General features: G+C 42.4%; 1 protein-coding gene across 1 annotated transcript in view; it reads left to right on the plus strand.

Moving 5' to 3' along the window:
* Window positions 1–250: 250 nt before the first annotated feature.
* cstf3 (cleavage stimulation factor, 3' pre-RNA, subunit 3) overlaps window positions 251–16,325 on the plus strand; it is a 109,477-nt gene continuing 93,402 nt past the window's right edge. The window contains exon 1 of the mRNA XM_073049820.1: window positions 251–482. Within this exon, the coding sequence (XP_072905921.1) occupies window positions 456–482 (27 nt within the window). The 5' untranslated portion in view covers window positions 251–455. The remainder of the gene's footprint in view (window positions 483–16,325) is intronic.

Raw genomic sequence — 16,325 nt, forward strand, 5'->3', positions numbered from 1 at the left:
TTGTCACTAAGTGGATGTATAATTATCTTTGTATAATGTAGGGTTTTACAGGTACTCTACTTTAACTTTTTTTTAAGTGCAATTATTTATTTCAAAAATGAACTTTATTCATAATAATTATTTTTATACAAAATACACACCAGGTTACCATACCCACCGATGACGATGAAGTCCCAGCCGCTCCTCAGACAGGGCAGCCACACATCCGGGTCCTGGGTGGGCGGGAAGAATTCGCGCACGTGCGCTCGCCGGCCCCGCCGCTTCCGGTGGACGACAGCTCGCCCGCCGCCATTTCACAAGCAGCGCGGTGCGGAGGAGGCGGTGGTGGTGCGGGGGGACAAGCAGGAGTGCGGAGCTGGGAGAGGGTGCTTCCAGTCGGTAGCATTATACATCTGTTCATTCATTTGTATGGTGTGTGTGTTTTTAAAAGATAGATTAAAAAAAAATCAAGAGCGATGTCGGGTGAAGCGAACGCGGATCAGGTAGGTCCGATTCAGTTGGTGTTGTGTAAGGGAGGGGAAGTGGGTTGGCGGCAAAAGTTTGGGTCATTGTGACCATAGAAGCTGTGTATATACTCGGAAAATGAAGTAGTGGGTGTTTTTCATTGTCTCTCTGATGGTTTTGTTCCCCCCTGTTCATCGGCTGGCGGTGGCAAAATGGCGGGCGAGGCCTGTCCCAACGTATTTCTGTTCAAAAGGTGAACTTGGTTGCTATCACCACCGTCTTTCTCGCTCACTTCCATTCATCCTCTTTTTTTTTAATCCAAGCGCAAAGAAAAGTCACTGGAATATAATTGAAGTGGAACTTGGTCTAAGCCGCTTCCCAGCTCCCTCCGGTGTGAAAGAAATCGTACCTACAACCGCGAAAGTCGACGTCTTTCCCCGTGATTCTGCGATTTAGTTGCTACCTACCTCTTTTTAGCTTCTATTTTAATGTTCAAAGACACGCTTGATTGGACTCTTCGTCTTTTGTTGCTAAGGAGATTTTTTATTTGTGACCCAGTTGGCACGTCGCAGGAACAAGCCCGTCACCCACGATGTCTGTGCCTGATCTAAATTCCATTGCCAACATGTGTCTGTGTAACAGAATGTCAATGTGTTATTTACTTACACCACTATCCCTAGCAGGCACCTAGCATACTTGGGGGGAGGGGACTACAGAAGCTTATCCTGCATATCTCCTTCAAATCTCCCTCCTCTCATCTTAAATCTGTGCCATTTAATTGCTTGCTGAGATGCAATGTGGAACAGGTACTTAGAGTTGCGCTGACCAACAACCCCCAATTTAACCTCATCACGGTACAATTTACAATGACCAATTAGCCTACCAGTCAGTTTGTTTTTGGACTGTGGGAGGAAACTGGAGCACCTGAAGGAAAGCCATCCTGTCATAGGGAGAATGTGCATACTCCTTACAGGCTTACAGACCTGGGTTTGAACCTGAGGTGCTGCTATTTATAGTGGTGGTGTTTGAGAGCTAAATAGTAGTCCAGGATGAGGGGGAACTCTTGTATTCTTTGATCACTACCCTTGGTCACTTTCCCAATATTTTTTGTTTCAGAATCTTACCTGCTTGTGGGAATATTTAAGATTTGCTCTTGCTAAGTCCCTTGTATTAAGCACTCACTTCTCCTCAAACTAATCCCGGGATCACCTAGAGAGTGAGAACTCCATATAGACAGCAGCAGGAGTGAAAGTTGAACCCGTGTTGCTGATGCTGTAAAGTGTTGTATGAACCACTGTTGCCCCACTGGGGAAAATGATCTGACCGACGAACGGTCTCGGCCCGAAACGTCGACTGTACTTCTCCCTATAGATGCTGCCTGGCCTGCTGCATTCCACCAGCACTTTGTGTGTTGCTTGACTATCGTTATTTTGTCCACATTGAACATCAATTGAGGACTGTTAGGTGAAATCTTCAAGAGGTTGTAATCACAAGATTGTCTATTGCCATGGAGATAGTTTAACAAATGGGTTCATTTGTTTAAATACCCAAACGTCTTCAACAGTGGTCAGTTTTATTTGTTGAATTCTGAGCCCCATCCCTCGAACTGAAATCTGAGGTCTAGATAATTCTGTATTTAAATCAAAAGTTGAAAAGTTGTTCATACCAGCCATAGTAGACACTAGGGTTGATGAAGATCAGGACAAATAGTGAGACAGGCTTGAGAGGCCAAGTGACTCATTGGCATTGGTTTATTATTGTCACGTACCAAGATTCAGCAAAAGCTTCTGTTGCATCTATAATACCAATCCAGTCTTAAAGTGTACTATCTACTGAGGAAATGCAGTGCAGGTAAACAAAATGTAAGATCATAATGAACTAGATAGTGAAGTTAGGAGTCTTTCTATTCAGAATCAGCTTTATTATCACCGGCATTTGTCATGAAATTTATTAGCAACAGTAGTGCAATGCAGTACATAATATAGAAGGAAAAAAGTAAATCAATTACAATATATGTACATTGGATAAATTAAAAATCATACAAAAACAGAAATAATACATATTTTAAAAGTGAACTAGTGTGCAATGGTTCAATGTCCATTTAGGAATCAGATGGCAGAGGGGAAGAAGCTGTTCCTGAATCACTGTGTGCCTTCAGGCTTCTGTACCTCCTACCTGATGGTAACAGTGAGAAAAGGGCATGCCCTGGGCGCTGGAGGTCCTTGATAATGGATGCTGCCTTTCTGAGGCACTGCTCCTTGAAGATGTCTTGGGTATTTTGCAGGCTAGTACCCAAGATGGAACCGACTAAATTTACAACCCTCTGCAGCTTCTTTCGGTCCTGGGCAGTAGTGCTCTCTCTCTCTCTCTCTCTCCCCCCCCCCCCCCCATACCAGACAGTGATACAACCTGTCAGAATGCTCTCCACAGTACATCTATAGAAGTTTTTGTGCATATGTTGACATACCAAATCACTTCAAACTCCTAGTGAAGTATAGCCGCTGTCTTACCTTCTTTGTAACTGCTTCAATGTTTTGGGAGCAGGTTAGATCCTCGGAGATCTTGACACCCAGGAACTTGAAACTGCTCACTCTCCATTTCTGATCCCTCTGAGGATTGGTATGTGTTCCTTCGTCTCCACAATCAACTCATTCGTCTTACTGACGTTGAGTGCCGGGTCGTTGCTGTGACACCACTCCACTATAGTTGGCATATCTCGCTCCTGTACATCCTCTCGTCACCATCTGAGATTGTACCAACAATGTTTGTATTAGCAAATTTATAAATGGTATTTGAGCTATGCCTAGCCACATAGTCATGGGTATGGAGAGAGTAGAGCAGTGAGCTAAGCACACGCTCCTGAGGTGCACTAGTGTTGATTGTCAGCGAGGAGGAGATGTTATCACCAATCCGCACATACTAAAAGCATTTATGTATGTGTGTTTTTTAAAAAAAAAAGTATGTTAAAAACACTTAGCAGGGTAGAAACTGTCCTTGAGTTTGGTGGTAGGTACTTTCAGGTTTTGTATCTTCCCAATGGAAGGGGGGAGAAGAGAGAATGAGTGAGGTCTTTAATTATGTTGGTTGCTTTATTGAGCCATTGAGAAGGGTAGATAAGTACATAGAGGGGTAAGCTGGTTTCTATGATCTGGTCTGTGTCTACAACTCTGCGATTCCTTACAGTTGTGTGCTCAGTTGCTCCTGTTCCAAGCTGATGTGTATCCAGATGAGATGCTTTCTGTGGTGCATTGGTAAGAATTAATGAGTACATGCTAAATTTATTTAGTCTTTTAAGTATGAGCATTAGTGAGCTTTCTTGGCCATGTCTGTGATTGCACCAGTATAGGCTATAGTGATGCTCACTCCTCAAACTTGAAACTCAACTCCCGCACCATCTGTACCATTGATGTATACAGGAGCATGTGTACCATCACTTGTCTGAAATTGATGTCCTGCTCTTTTGTTTTGCTGATAGTGGGAGAAAGGTTGTTGTCAAGATGCCATATCATTAAGCTTTCAATATCCTTGTATTTCAGCTTATTATTTTAAGATACGGACCACTATGGTGGTGTCATCTGCAAACTTGTAGATGGAGTCAGAGTAGAATCTGGCCACATGGTCACGAGAGTACCAAGCAGAGTAGCAGGCTGCTGATTGAACCTTGTGGAGCACCAGTGCTTAGAGTAATCGTTGCTGCCTATTCCTTACTGATTGCAGTCTATCGGTGAGCAAGTAAAGAATCCATTTGCAGAGGGGAATGTTGGCTTGGGGCCCCGGACTTGCATATACACCAGTGGTCAATCAACCCAGCCCAAGACAACATTGCATGATTTCATCAGGGCAGTGACCAGGGTCCGGTTTATCTTCAGGCTACTTTATTAAAATGAAGTTGGGATTTTTTTTAATTGTGCAGTGTTAATTTCATGCTTGTACAGCAGTACTTAAAACAATGTTCAGGCATAGGCAAGTAACATTCATGTTATGCCAGATGTTGATCATCTCCCAACAAAGGAATCTAGTTTTTCTACCCTTGAAATTCAAGATCTTTTATTGTTGAATCTCTCACCATCAATATAGAGGTTAGCCCTGACTCAACATGCACACAGTGGCTACAACAGCAGCTGAGAGGCAGGATATCCCATGTCCATAAGGTATAGGAGCAAAATTAGGCCATTTCGCCCCTCTGCATAAACATCACCAAGGATCTCACATGGTCTGTACATACTGGCTGTGTGGTGAAAAAGGCATAACAGAACCTCTTTCACCTCAGATGGTTGGAAAAAGTTTGGTGTGGCCCCCCTCCCCCAGATTTTAAGAACTTACTGTAGAGGCATGATTGAGAGCATCCTGACTGGCTCATCACTGCCTGGTATGGGAATTGTACTTCACACAATCACAGGACTACAATGAGTGGTGTGGATAGCCCGGCGTGTTTGTAGATGTGAACTTTCCACTATTCAGGACATTTACAAAGACAGGTGTGTAAAAGGAGCCTGAAGGATCATCAGAGATTTGAGTCACCCCAACCACAAACTGTTCCAGCTGCTACCATCCAGGAAATGGTACTGTAGCATAATAGCTAGGACAAACTGACTCTGGGACAGCTTCTTCCACCAGGCCATCAGACTGTTTAATTCATGCTGATGCAAATGTATTTCTGTTATATTGATTACCCTGTTGTACATTATTTATTATAAATTACTATAATCGCACATTTAGACAGAGACATAATGTAAAGATTTTTACTCATGTATATGAAGGATGTAAGTAATAAAGTCAAATTCAATTCAGTCTGCTCTGCCATTTCATCATGGCTGATCTAATTTCCTCTCAGCCCCTATCTCCTGCCTTCTCCCTGTATCCCCTTAATGCTCTGACCAATCAAGAATCTATCAACCTCTGCCTTAAGTATATGGAAATACAGCCTCCATATCTGCCTGTGGTAAATAATTCCAGATTCACCACTTTCTGGCTAAAGAAATTCCTCCTCATCTCTGTTATAAAAGGATGCCCCTCTATTCTGAGGCTGTGCACTCTGGTCTTAGACTCTCCCACCATAGGAAACATCTTCTCCACATCAAGGTCATTCACCATTTGTTAGGTTTCAATGAGGTCAACCCACATTTTTCTGAATACAGACCCAGAGCTGTCAAATGCTTTTCATGTGACAAGCCATTCAATCCTAGAATCTTTTTTGTGAACATCCTTTGAACCTGCTCCAGTTTCAGCACATTCTTTCTTAGGTAAGGGGCCCAAGACTACTCGTAATACTCCCAAGTGAGGCCTCACCAGTGCTTTAAAGTTTCAACATTACATCCTTGCTTTTATATTCTAGTGCTCTTGAAATGAATGCTAACGTTGCATTTGTCTTCCTCACCACAGACTCGACCTGCAAATTAACCTTTAGGGAATCCTACACAGGGATTCCAAATGCAGAATCAGGTTTATTATCACCGGCATGTAACGTGAAATTTGTTAACTTAGCAGCAGTAGTTCAATGCAAAACAAAATCTAGAAGAGAAAAATATAATAAAATAAAAATAATAAACAAGTAAATCAATTGTCTTGTCTTGTCCATACTGCACCAACCTCCACCACTGGGCTATAAACGTGCAGGAGCAGTGTGTGGTTAAGTGCCTTGGTCAGGGACACTCACGCTGCCTCAGCTGAGGCTCAAATTAACGACCTTCAGATTGCCAGCCCAAAGTCTTAACCACTTGGCCACGTGCCAATTACAGTATACATATATTAAATAGATATAAAAAGTGCCAAAAAACAAATACTGTATAAAAGTATTTGTTACAAAAGTGAGCTAGTGTCCAAGGATTCAATGTCCATTTAGGAATTGAATGGCAGAGGGGAAGAAGCTAGTCCTGAATTGCTGAGTGTGTGCCTTCAGGTTTGTGTACCTTCCACCTGATGGTAACAGTGAGAAAATGGCATGCTCTGGGTGCTAGAAGCCCTTAGTAAAGGATGCTGCTTTTCTGAGACAACGCTCCCTGAAGAAGTGCTGGGTACTTTGTAGGCTAATACCGAAAATGGAGCTGACTGGATTTGCAACCTGCGGCTTTTGGTCCTCGGGGGACCCCCCCCAATACCAGACAGTGAACCTGTCGGAATGCTATCCATGGTACAGCTATAGAAGTTTCTGAGTGTATTGACGTGTCAAATCTCTTCAAGTTCCTAATGAAGTATAGCAGCTGTCTTCCCTTTATAACTACATCAAAATGCTGGGACCAAGTTAGATCCTCAGATCTTGACACCCAGGAACTTGAAGCTGCTCACTCTTTCCACTTCTGATCACTCTGAGGATTAGTACGTGTTCGTTCCTGAAGTCCACAATTAGCTCTTATGTCTTACTGACATTGAGTGCCAGGTTGTTGCTGTGGCACCACTCCACTAGTTGGTGTATCTCACTCCTGTACACCCTTTCGTCACCACCTGAGATTCTACCAACAATGGTTGTTTCGTCAGCAAATTTATAAATGGTATTTGAGCTGTACCTAGCTACACAGTCATATGTATAGAGAAAGTAAGCAGCGGGCTAAGCACGCCCCCTGAGGTGCGCCAGTTTTGATGGTCAGCGAGGAGGGGATTTTATCACCAATCCGTACAAATTGTGGTCTTCCAGTTACGAGGTCAAGGATCCAATTGCAGAGGGAGGTACAGAGGCCCAGGTTCTGCAATTTCTCAATTAGGATTGTAGGAATGATGGTATTAAATGCTGAGCTATAGTAAATGAACAGCATCCTGACATGAGTATTTGTGTTGTCCAGGTGGAGGGCCATTGAGATTGCATCTGCCATTGACCTATTATGGCGATAGGTAAATTGCAGTGCGTCCAGGTCCTCGTTGAGGCAGTTCTGTCTAGTCATGACTAACCTCTCAAAGCACTTTATCACTGTCAATGTGAGTGCTACTGGGCAACAGTCATTAAGGCAGCCCACATTATTCTTCGGCACTGGTATAATTGTTGCCTTTTTGAAGTAAGTGGGAACTTCCACTTCTAGCAGTGAAATGTCCTTGAATACTGCTGCTAGTTGGTTGGCACAGGTTTTCAGAATATTAACAGGTACTCCATTGGGACCTTCCGCCTTGCGAGGGTTCACTCTCTTTAAAGACAGCCTAACATCAACCTCTCGGCCTCTGTGGCGGAGATCACAGGGTCATCCGGTGCAACACCTCTTTGTACCTCAGTTTTTTGTTGTGATTCATCACTCATTACTCCATAGTTTTCCACAATCAGCAAAGCACAATTCAGGAATATGGTGAATGCAGCTCCAACAAGAACGCCACTAAGAAGGAAAAGACTTGGGGGGTATGGGAACATTGTCCTCTGTATCTTCCTTCCAGGTTGCATACTATTTTGGCTTGCAAATATACTACCATTCCTCTGCGGTTTGGTCTAATTCCTGAAAGAATTCTCCAGACATTTTGCGAGTGTCTCCAACAATGGATTTCTATTTTGCTGCCTCCTGTTTGAACTGGCAAAGACTATAAGACATAGGAACAGAATTAGGCTATTTGGTCCATCAAGTCTGCTCCACCATTTCATCATGGTTGATTCATTTCTTCCTTTAGCCCCATTCTTCTGCCTTCTCTCTGAAACCTTTCATGCCCTGACTAATCGAGAACTCTTCTACCTCCACGTTAAATATACCCAGTGATCTGGCTTCCACGGCAGCTCGTGGATATGAATTCCACAGACTCACACTTCCACCTCATCGGTTCTAAGTGGCCATCCCTCTATTTTGAGGCTGTGCCCTCTGCTCCTGGACCCCCATTTCTCCACATCTCCATTCTGTCTAGGCCTTCTAACATTTGATAGGTTTCAATGAGATCCTGAAAAATAAATAAATAGGGATTGGTCTTTGAGCCTAGGAGGAAGAAGATTCTAGCAGATGCAGAACTGAAGATGCAAAATCGCTGATATTTCTGAAGTTATTATTGTGTGAGACATATTGTCAGTTTTGAATTTTATACATAAGATTCATGAGAGGTCCCTTAAACTGGAGAAAATGCTGCTAATTGGGTCACAGCTGAGAATTGAGCAATCTTCCATGAAAGTTCAAAGTAAGTTTATTATTAAAGTACTGTGGATTCCAGTTAATTGGGACCCATTAGCAACAGTCTCCTGTCCCAATTAATGAAGGGTATCCCAACCATTTCCTTTCCCCTCCCCTCTTCTATTCCCCACTCTGGTCTTTTACTACTACTCATCCATTATTATTTCCCACTGGTTCCCCTCCTACTTCCCTTTCTTCTATGGTCCTCCTATCAAGATTCCTTCTCTAGTCCTTGATTTTTCCCACCCACTTGGCTTCACCTATCACCTTCTAGCAATCCTCCTTTCCCTCCCCCCCACCTTTTTATTCTGGCGTCTTCCTCCTTTCAGTCCTGAAGAATTGTTTTGGCCCAAATCATCAACTTTTTATTCATTTCCATAAATGCTGCCTGATCTGCTGTGCTCCTCCAGCATTTTGTGTGTGGTATTTTCTTAATTAGCCTTTCAAGGGTTGTCCCAATAAGTGGCTGTCTTAATTAATCAATGGTCCAGTTAACCGTTATCTACTGTACACATGTCATCATATACTAGATTCACTTGAGATTCACTTTCTTGTGGGCATTCACAGTAACTACAAAGAAACAATTCTATCAAGGAAAAACTGCAAGCAAGATGGACAAACAACCCATGTGCAAAAGATAACAAACGGCAAATATAAAAAAAGTAATAATTAAGCAATAAATATCAAGATCATGAGATGAGTCCTTGAAAGTGGTCCATAAGTTATGGGAACAGTTGAGTGAAATTATCCCCTCTGGTTCAAGAGCCAAGAAAGACGAGAACTGCCTGGAAGTTATCTTGAAACCCACTATAATGAACAATGTTGTTTCATTTTGATGGAACAGAGGAGTAGAATTCCCTAACTGAGTTACTAGTGTCAAAAGTCTTTGCTGGATTCTGGAGTGTTTGCTAAAGTTAAACAGAGAACTCTACCCTCCTGAACTTGAATCAACAAGAAAGCTGGATCTTGCAGTCTTCCAGATAGCAACAGAACATACTTGGTGTTCTTTTTCCTAGCCACAGACCCCAGTATTGATTGCTACTTTTAGAGGTCAGAGATTGGGAAGAGATCATTTACAGGAAAATATTAAAAGTTGAGCTGGAAAAATTCAACATTACCATTGACTCAAATATTTCTGAGCCAAACTCCTCTAAATAGTGGGTGCCATTCATGGAAAACAAGCTTGTATAAGCAATAAAAAGAGCAGACCATGTCACAAACTGCCTACCTGCTCAATTTGTGGGAAAGTATACAGTTCTCATGATTATCTATCCGAATCCACAAAACTGGAGTGGAAATAGATTTTTAGGTCTGATAGGAAGATGATATTGGCAGATGCGATAATGTAAAATGCAAGGAATTCATTTAACACAATCAATATATTGTTTGTCCAAGATGAGAAAGGAGTCTAAAGGAAGATGGAAATAGATGAAAATAAATGGAATTCAACAAAACAACTCCAAAAGTGCAATAATTCCTCTGAATGAGAGCATAGATTTTGTGTTGACGTTTGGAATGGTGATTTACTGACTCATTTCTACGCAAGGTTGAGTGCCACGGAAACCCACTAATGAAAACAATTTGCCAGTTTAAGTTTTCTTGTAATTATGTCAGAGTAGGTGCTTGTGCTTATGTGGACTAGTAGGTTGGATATATTATGTTCAAATCAAGTCACTTTTATTGTTATTTTGACCATAACTGCTGGTACAGTACATAGTAAAAATGAGACAACGTTTCTTCAGGACCATGGTGTTACATGACACAGTACAAAAACTAGGCTGAACTACGTAAAAAAAAACCACACACACAACTACACTAGACTACAGACCTACCCAGGACTGCATAAAGTGCACAAAACAGAGCAGGCATTACAATAAATAATAAACAAGACAATAGGGCAAGGTGTCAGGCCAGGTGCTGCGTATTGAGGAGTCTGATAGCTTGGGGGAAGAAACTGTTACATATTCTGGTTGTGAGAACCCGAATGCTTCAGTGCCTTTTCCCAGATAGCAGGAGGGAGAAGAGATTATATGAGGGGTGTGTGGGGTCCTTCGTATTGCTGTTTGCTTTGTGGATGCAGCGTTTAGTGTAGATGTCCGTAATGGCAGGAAGAGAGACCCCGATGATCGTCTCAGCTGACCTCACTATCCACTACAGGGTCTTGCGATCCGAGATGGTGCAATTTCCGAACCGGGCAGTGATGCAGCTGCTCAGGATGCTCTCAATACAACCCCTGTAGAATGTGATGAGGGTGGGAGGTGGACTTTCCTCAGCCTTGCAGAAAGTAGAGACGCTGCTGGGCTTTCTTTGCTATAGAGCTTGTGTTGAGGGACCAGGTGAGATTCTCCGCCAGGTGAACACCAAAAAATTTGGTGCTCTTAATGATCTCTACCGAGGAGCTGTCGATGTTCAGTGGGGAGTGGTCCCTTCGTGCCCTCCTGAAGACAACAACCATCTCTTTTGTTCACATTCAGAGACAAGTTGTTGGCTCTGCGCCAGTCCGTTAGCCGCTGCACCTCCTCTCTGTAAGCTGACTCGTCATTCTTGCTGATGAGAACCACCACGGTCGTGTCATTGGAGAACTTGATGTGGTTCAAGCTGTGTGTTGTAGCATAGTCGTGGATCAGCAGAGTGAACAGCAGTGGATTGAGCACGCAGCCATGGGGGGGCCCCTGTGCTCAGTGTGATGGTGTTGGAGATGTTGCTCCTGATCTGGGCTGACTGAGGTCTCCCAGTCAGGTAGTCTAGGATCCAGTTGCAGAGGGAGGTGTTCAGGCCCAGTAGGCTCAGCTTTCCAATCAGTTTCTGAGGGATGATTGTGTTGAATGCTGAACTGAAGTCTATGAACAGCATCCGAATGTATGTGTCTTTTTCATCCAGGTGGGTTTGGGCCAGGTGGAGGGTGATGGCAATGGTGTCGTCTTTTGAGCGGTTGGGACAGTATGCAAACTGCAGGGGGTCCAGTGAGGGGGGCAGCAGGGTCTTGCTATGCCTCATGACGAGCCTCTCGAAACACTTCATGATGATGGATGTGAGTGCAACGGGACGTTAGTCATTTAGGCAGGGCACTGAAGACTTCTTCGGCACGGGGACGATGGTGGCGGCCTTGAAGTACATTGGAACGGTGGCGCTGCTCAGGGAGATGTTGAAGATGTCAGTGAGAACATCTGCAAGCTGGTCTGCACATCCTCTGAACACTCTACCAGGAATGTTGGCTGGTCCAGCAGCCTTCCGTAGGTTGACCCTGCACAGGGTTCTTCTCTCATCGGCCACGGTGAGAAACAGCACCTGGTCATTTGTAGGAGGGGTGGACTTCCTTGCCGCCACATCATTTTCTGCCTCAAAACGGGTGTAGAAGTTATTCAGCACATCTGGGAGGGAGGCATCCCCTGCACAGTCAGGTGGTGATGTCCTGGATGCCCTTCCGCATGCGCTGTGTGTCGCCGCTGTCCTGGAAGTGGCCCTGGATTCACTGGGCATGTGCACGCTTTGCCCCTCTGAAGGCGGAGTCGCGGGTCCTCAGCAGCACATGCGCCTCTGCGGTCATCCATGGCTTCTGGTTAGCGCGTATAGTGATGGTCTTGGACAGAGTAACATTATCAATGCACTTTCTGATGTAGCTGGTCACTGATGCTGTGTACTCCTCTAAGTTGGTAGAGTCGTCATCGGTTGCAGCCTCCCTGAACATGTGCCAGTCAGTATGCTCAAAGCAGTCTTGAAGAGCAGAGATGGCTCCTGCTGGCCAGGTTTTCACCTGCTTCTGAACTGGTCTGGAGCGCCTGACGAGCGGTCTGTTGGGATTAGCATGACGGAGATGTCTGAGTAACTGAGGTGGGGGCGGGGCTCTGTCCGGTACGAGTCGGGGATGTTTGTGTAAACAAGGTCCAATGCATTCTTCCCCCCTCGTTACAAAGTCCACATACTGATTGAATTTGGGGAGCACTGACTTAAGGTTCGTGTGGTTAAAATCACCGGTGACAATAAACAGTCCATCAGGGTGTGCATTCTGCATTTCGCTAATAGCCCCATACAGTTCACAGAGCGCCTCCTTAGCATTAGCACTGGGGGAAATGTAGGCACCGAATATATAAACAGGTGAATTCCCGTGGCAAATAAAATGGTCTGCATCTAACAGCCACAAACTCCACTTGCGATGAGCAGTGTCTGGAAACCAGCACAGAGTTCTTACACCATTCGGTGTTGATGTAAATACACTCACCACCACTGCAAGTTTTACCGGAGAGAGCTGCATCCCTGTCTGCTCAAAACAAGGCGAGCCCGTCTAGCTGAATGACGGTGTCAGAAATTCCATCAGTGAGCCATGTACGCACAACAGACTCTGTACTCCCGCCGAGTATTTCGTTGGAGTCGGATGTAGTCCAATTTATTGTCCAGGGAGACTGGAGAACAGAATGGACGGGAGAGCCAGACGGCTAGGGTTTGCTTTTTGCCTGTCTTCCACTTCCTCGCACATCGCTTGCGACGTCTCCATCTCCGACTACCAGCATCAGGCGAGTCCGAGGAACGTAGACCCACCCGTTCCCCTCAGCAAGCCGAGGTCGCGTAATTCAACCAACAGATCTTTGTGAAGGATTGTTGTTGTTCATAATGTTTGAGTAAGAAGTAATGTTCACTTATGGATTTAATACCGACTTCCTTGATGCTGGTGACAGGTGGGTTACTCATTAAGTGCAGGGTTTCCTCAAGATCTGAAGCACTCATCAGTTTCTGGAAAAGAGCAGTAAGTCATCCTGTATCTGGTGCATGCTTGTTTTCCCAGACTGGCAATCTGTTGATGCAAGGATTCCTCCACCATACAACTTAATTTTCTGGCCCTATTAAAACTCTTATTGGTGTCTTTACTGGAATTCTTTGACCCTCTGCCCTGATAATCAGTTTTATTTCCATTTCCTTGAAATTCAAATTGTCTCTTTCTGCTTCTTCTATTGCTGTTTCAATCCTGAAATTGGTTTTCTATGCCAACAACCCTCAGTGTAGTTTTGAACACCAGCTCCATGAAGCTGATCATGAAACATTTTACTTGTGATCTGTGATTTTCACATGTTTCATTCCAGTGGGATTAACTTTGTTTCATGTCATGCTGGAGGTCTTATCTTTGATCTTAATCATATACATTGGTGACGTGGGCAGCCATGATTTCTTGTTTCCATTCCTGCCTATAGCATCCATTTTTGCTTTTTAATCCTGCACTGCTTTTATGAGAGGACTAGTTGAGTTTTTAAATCCTACCATTTATATTTGTATTCTTATTTGAGCCCTCTGTTATCTTTTATTTTGTCCTTCTAATGGCATTATTTATTGAATTTACAATATCTTAAATATTGCAATGTTAACTGCATTAAAATTGCAATATTTATAACAATTAGCTTATCTCAAGTTGTTTATAATTCCTGTGGTACATTTTTCATGGAACTTGTGCTATCTGGATATTCTATGGTTGACAGGAGTAACTAATGTGCCAATGAAGTCTACTTGGATTAGATTCCCTGATTTTGCTAATGGGGAATTCCGATGCATGATTCTATCTTTTGTAAAGTACAAGCATGTATTCTTTAATAATTCATTTCGGAGCTGCTGATTTGAGTGTGATTAGAGTAGTCATCTCAAAGTTTTACTGGATATACTCTTCAGAAGAATGTACCAAATCAGACTTTTAATTTTGCTGTTGGGCAATTAGGATGTTAGTTGAGTAAAAATTGTTGAAGTATGTGATTTTAAAGGAAATGTTGGCTGACACAAATATTTGTGTTGAAATTCAAGAGTACTTTTGTAGGTTTTTAATTTGAGTTTCGAAGTGTTGCAGAAAATTGTGCTAATTAGACCCCATGTCACAATGTATAGGTAGAGTAGGCTATTTCATAATGATGGGATAGTATAAAACTTTGTATTTTAAATGGAAACTATATAAAATGTGAAGAATTCAGATTGCAGCTGCTTTAAAAAATGACTAATATTGCACCTAAATTTTTTTAAAGTGCAGAATATTTTTAGTGTTAATCACATGCACTTAAATTTAAATTATTACAAAACTTTTTTGTTGGAGATATGAACTGAAAACATTTATAATTTTAATTAAATCCTGTACATTTAGAGTTTCAAATTCCTGTGTGAATCTGCTTGCTTTTTATATTTTATACTTCACACTAAGGTGCTGTGCAATCCTTTAAATTTTATGATAGCCCTTAAATTTTTTTTTGTATTCTTGGTATAATTATCTTCAGTAGAATCATTGTCAAAACAAGTTACTGGCCTGAGTTCTTACTCGTGCAATGTATTAACACTAATGAAAAGATTTGGTATTTTGAGCATAGAAAACTGCAAATGCTCTCACACTGGCATGGTCAGAGTAGCAGAGTTGATGTGTTACTCTGATGGGTGAATGATGCTTTACTGGAAGTTGACTGGTGAACTTTTATGTTGATTCTTTTCATACCATTTGAGTTTAACCTGATTGCTTTTGGGTATTTGTCAAAATAAAAGTACTGACGTGGTACTTCGCAGTGACTTGGAAAAAATGTTGGTAGATGGCTACAAGTTTAGGTCTCACTGCTAGGCTTCAAAGTAGATTTTGAAGGTATTGGGGCAATAATGTATAGTGTGGGTAGGGGATTCTTGAGTTGGGCTGAGGCAGCTGAAGCCATGGTGAGACTGAGAGTGCTGAGGAAAATATAGATAAAAGCCAAAATTGGTGGAGAATGAAGGGTTTTCCAATGGAGAACACAAAGTTGTGGAAGAACAGTGTCATCAAGGGATTGAAATGGGTTGAAATTTTGAATTGGAAATGTTTATGCATTCCTCTTTTACATTATAGAAGCACGACTCTAGTGAGATGATTTGCCTTTAAGGTGTATCACCATTCAGTTTAGCAAGTCTATACAGGATGACAACAACATAGAAGTTTTAGACTAAACTCTAATGTGTTTAACTGATAGGGATACTGTATTTACGGTCAATATGCAAAAAATGGAAATTTGAATTGTAATCACTGCTCAGTGATATTGGCAGTGTAGTTAACTTGTTTTGTAACCTCCCTGGTCAATTCAAAATGGTAGCATTCTAGTTTGGGCACATAAAGAAGTCTCTTAAAGCAATTAGTATGTTTTGAGTACAGTGAAAACAAAAGTTGTGGTAAGCCATTTAAGCCCTTTGAGCCTACCACTTCCAATATTCAATGGGATTATGATTGATCTGGGCTCCACTATATGTATTACTGACTCCCCTATGAACCAAAATTCTGGCCTTGAGTATGTTCAGTGACTTGCCTCCATAGGTCTCAGATGTACAGAATTACAAAGATTTTCAACTCTGAGATTAGAAATACCTTTTTTATTTCTCAAGCCTACAATCACTTGTTCTGGATTCCTCCTAGTTCTAGAATCCCCAGGAAGGAGAAATATGGTCTCCTCTATCTGTTCCTCATAAGAAATTTAGCTACTGGTACTTTTAAAACTACTTTTATCTGAGTAATAGTAAAAATTCATTATGCTTGCTAATTGTTGTATCTAAATGTTAACGTAACATTTATTATGATATAAATACATTAGTGCAATCCTATCTTTCTCTCTCACCCCAAATTTCACAGAAGTCTGGTAACTTAATCTCTTGTATATATCATCTCCAGTTTGGTTCTTTGCCACAAGATTATATTGATGGGATAATTTTAGTAGTCCGTTAATGTACCAACATGTCATTGGGAAGGAAATGGGAGAACCTGTCACACTCAAAGGTGAACCTTCAAAATTCAGAAGCAGTAGCATTCTGCAGGCAACCCCTATGTTGTGAAAATTTATCCTT

Source organism: Hemitrygon akajei, chromosome 6, assembly GCF_048418815.1.
Source record: "Hemitrygon akajei chromosome 6, sHemAka1.3, whole genome shotgun sequence".
Taxonomy (NCBI): Eukaryota; Metazoa; Chordata; class Chondrichthyes; order Myliobatiformes; family Dasyatidae; genus Hemitrygon; species Hemitrygon akajei.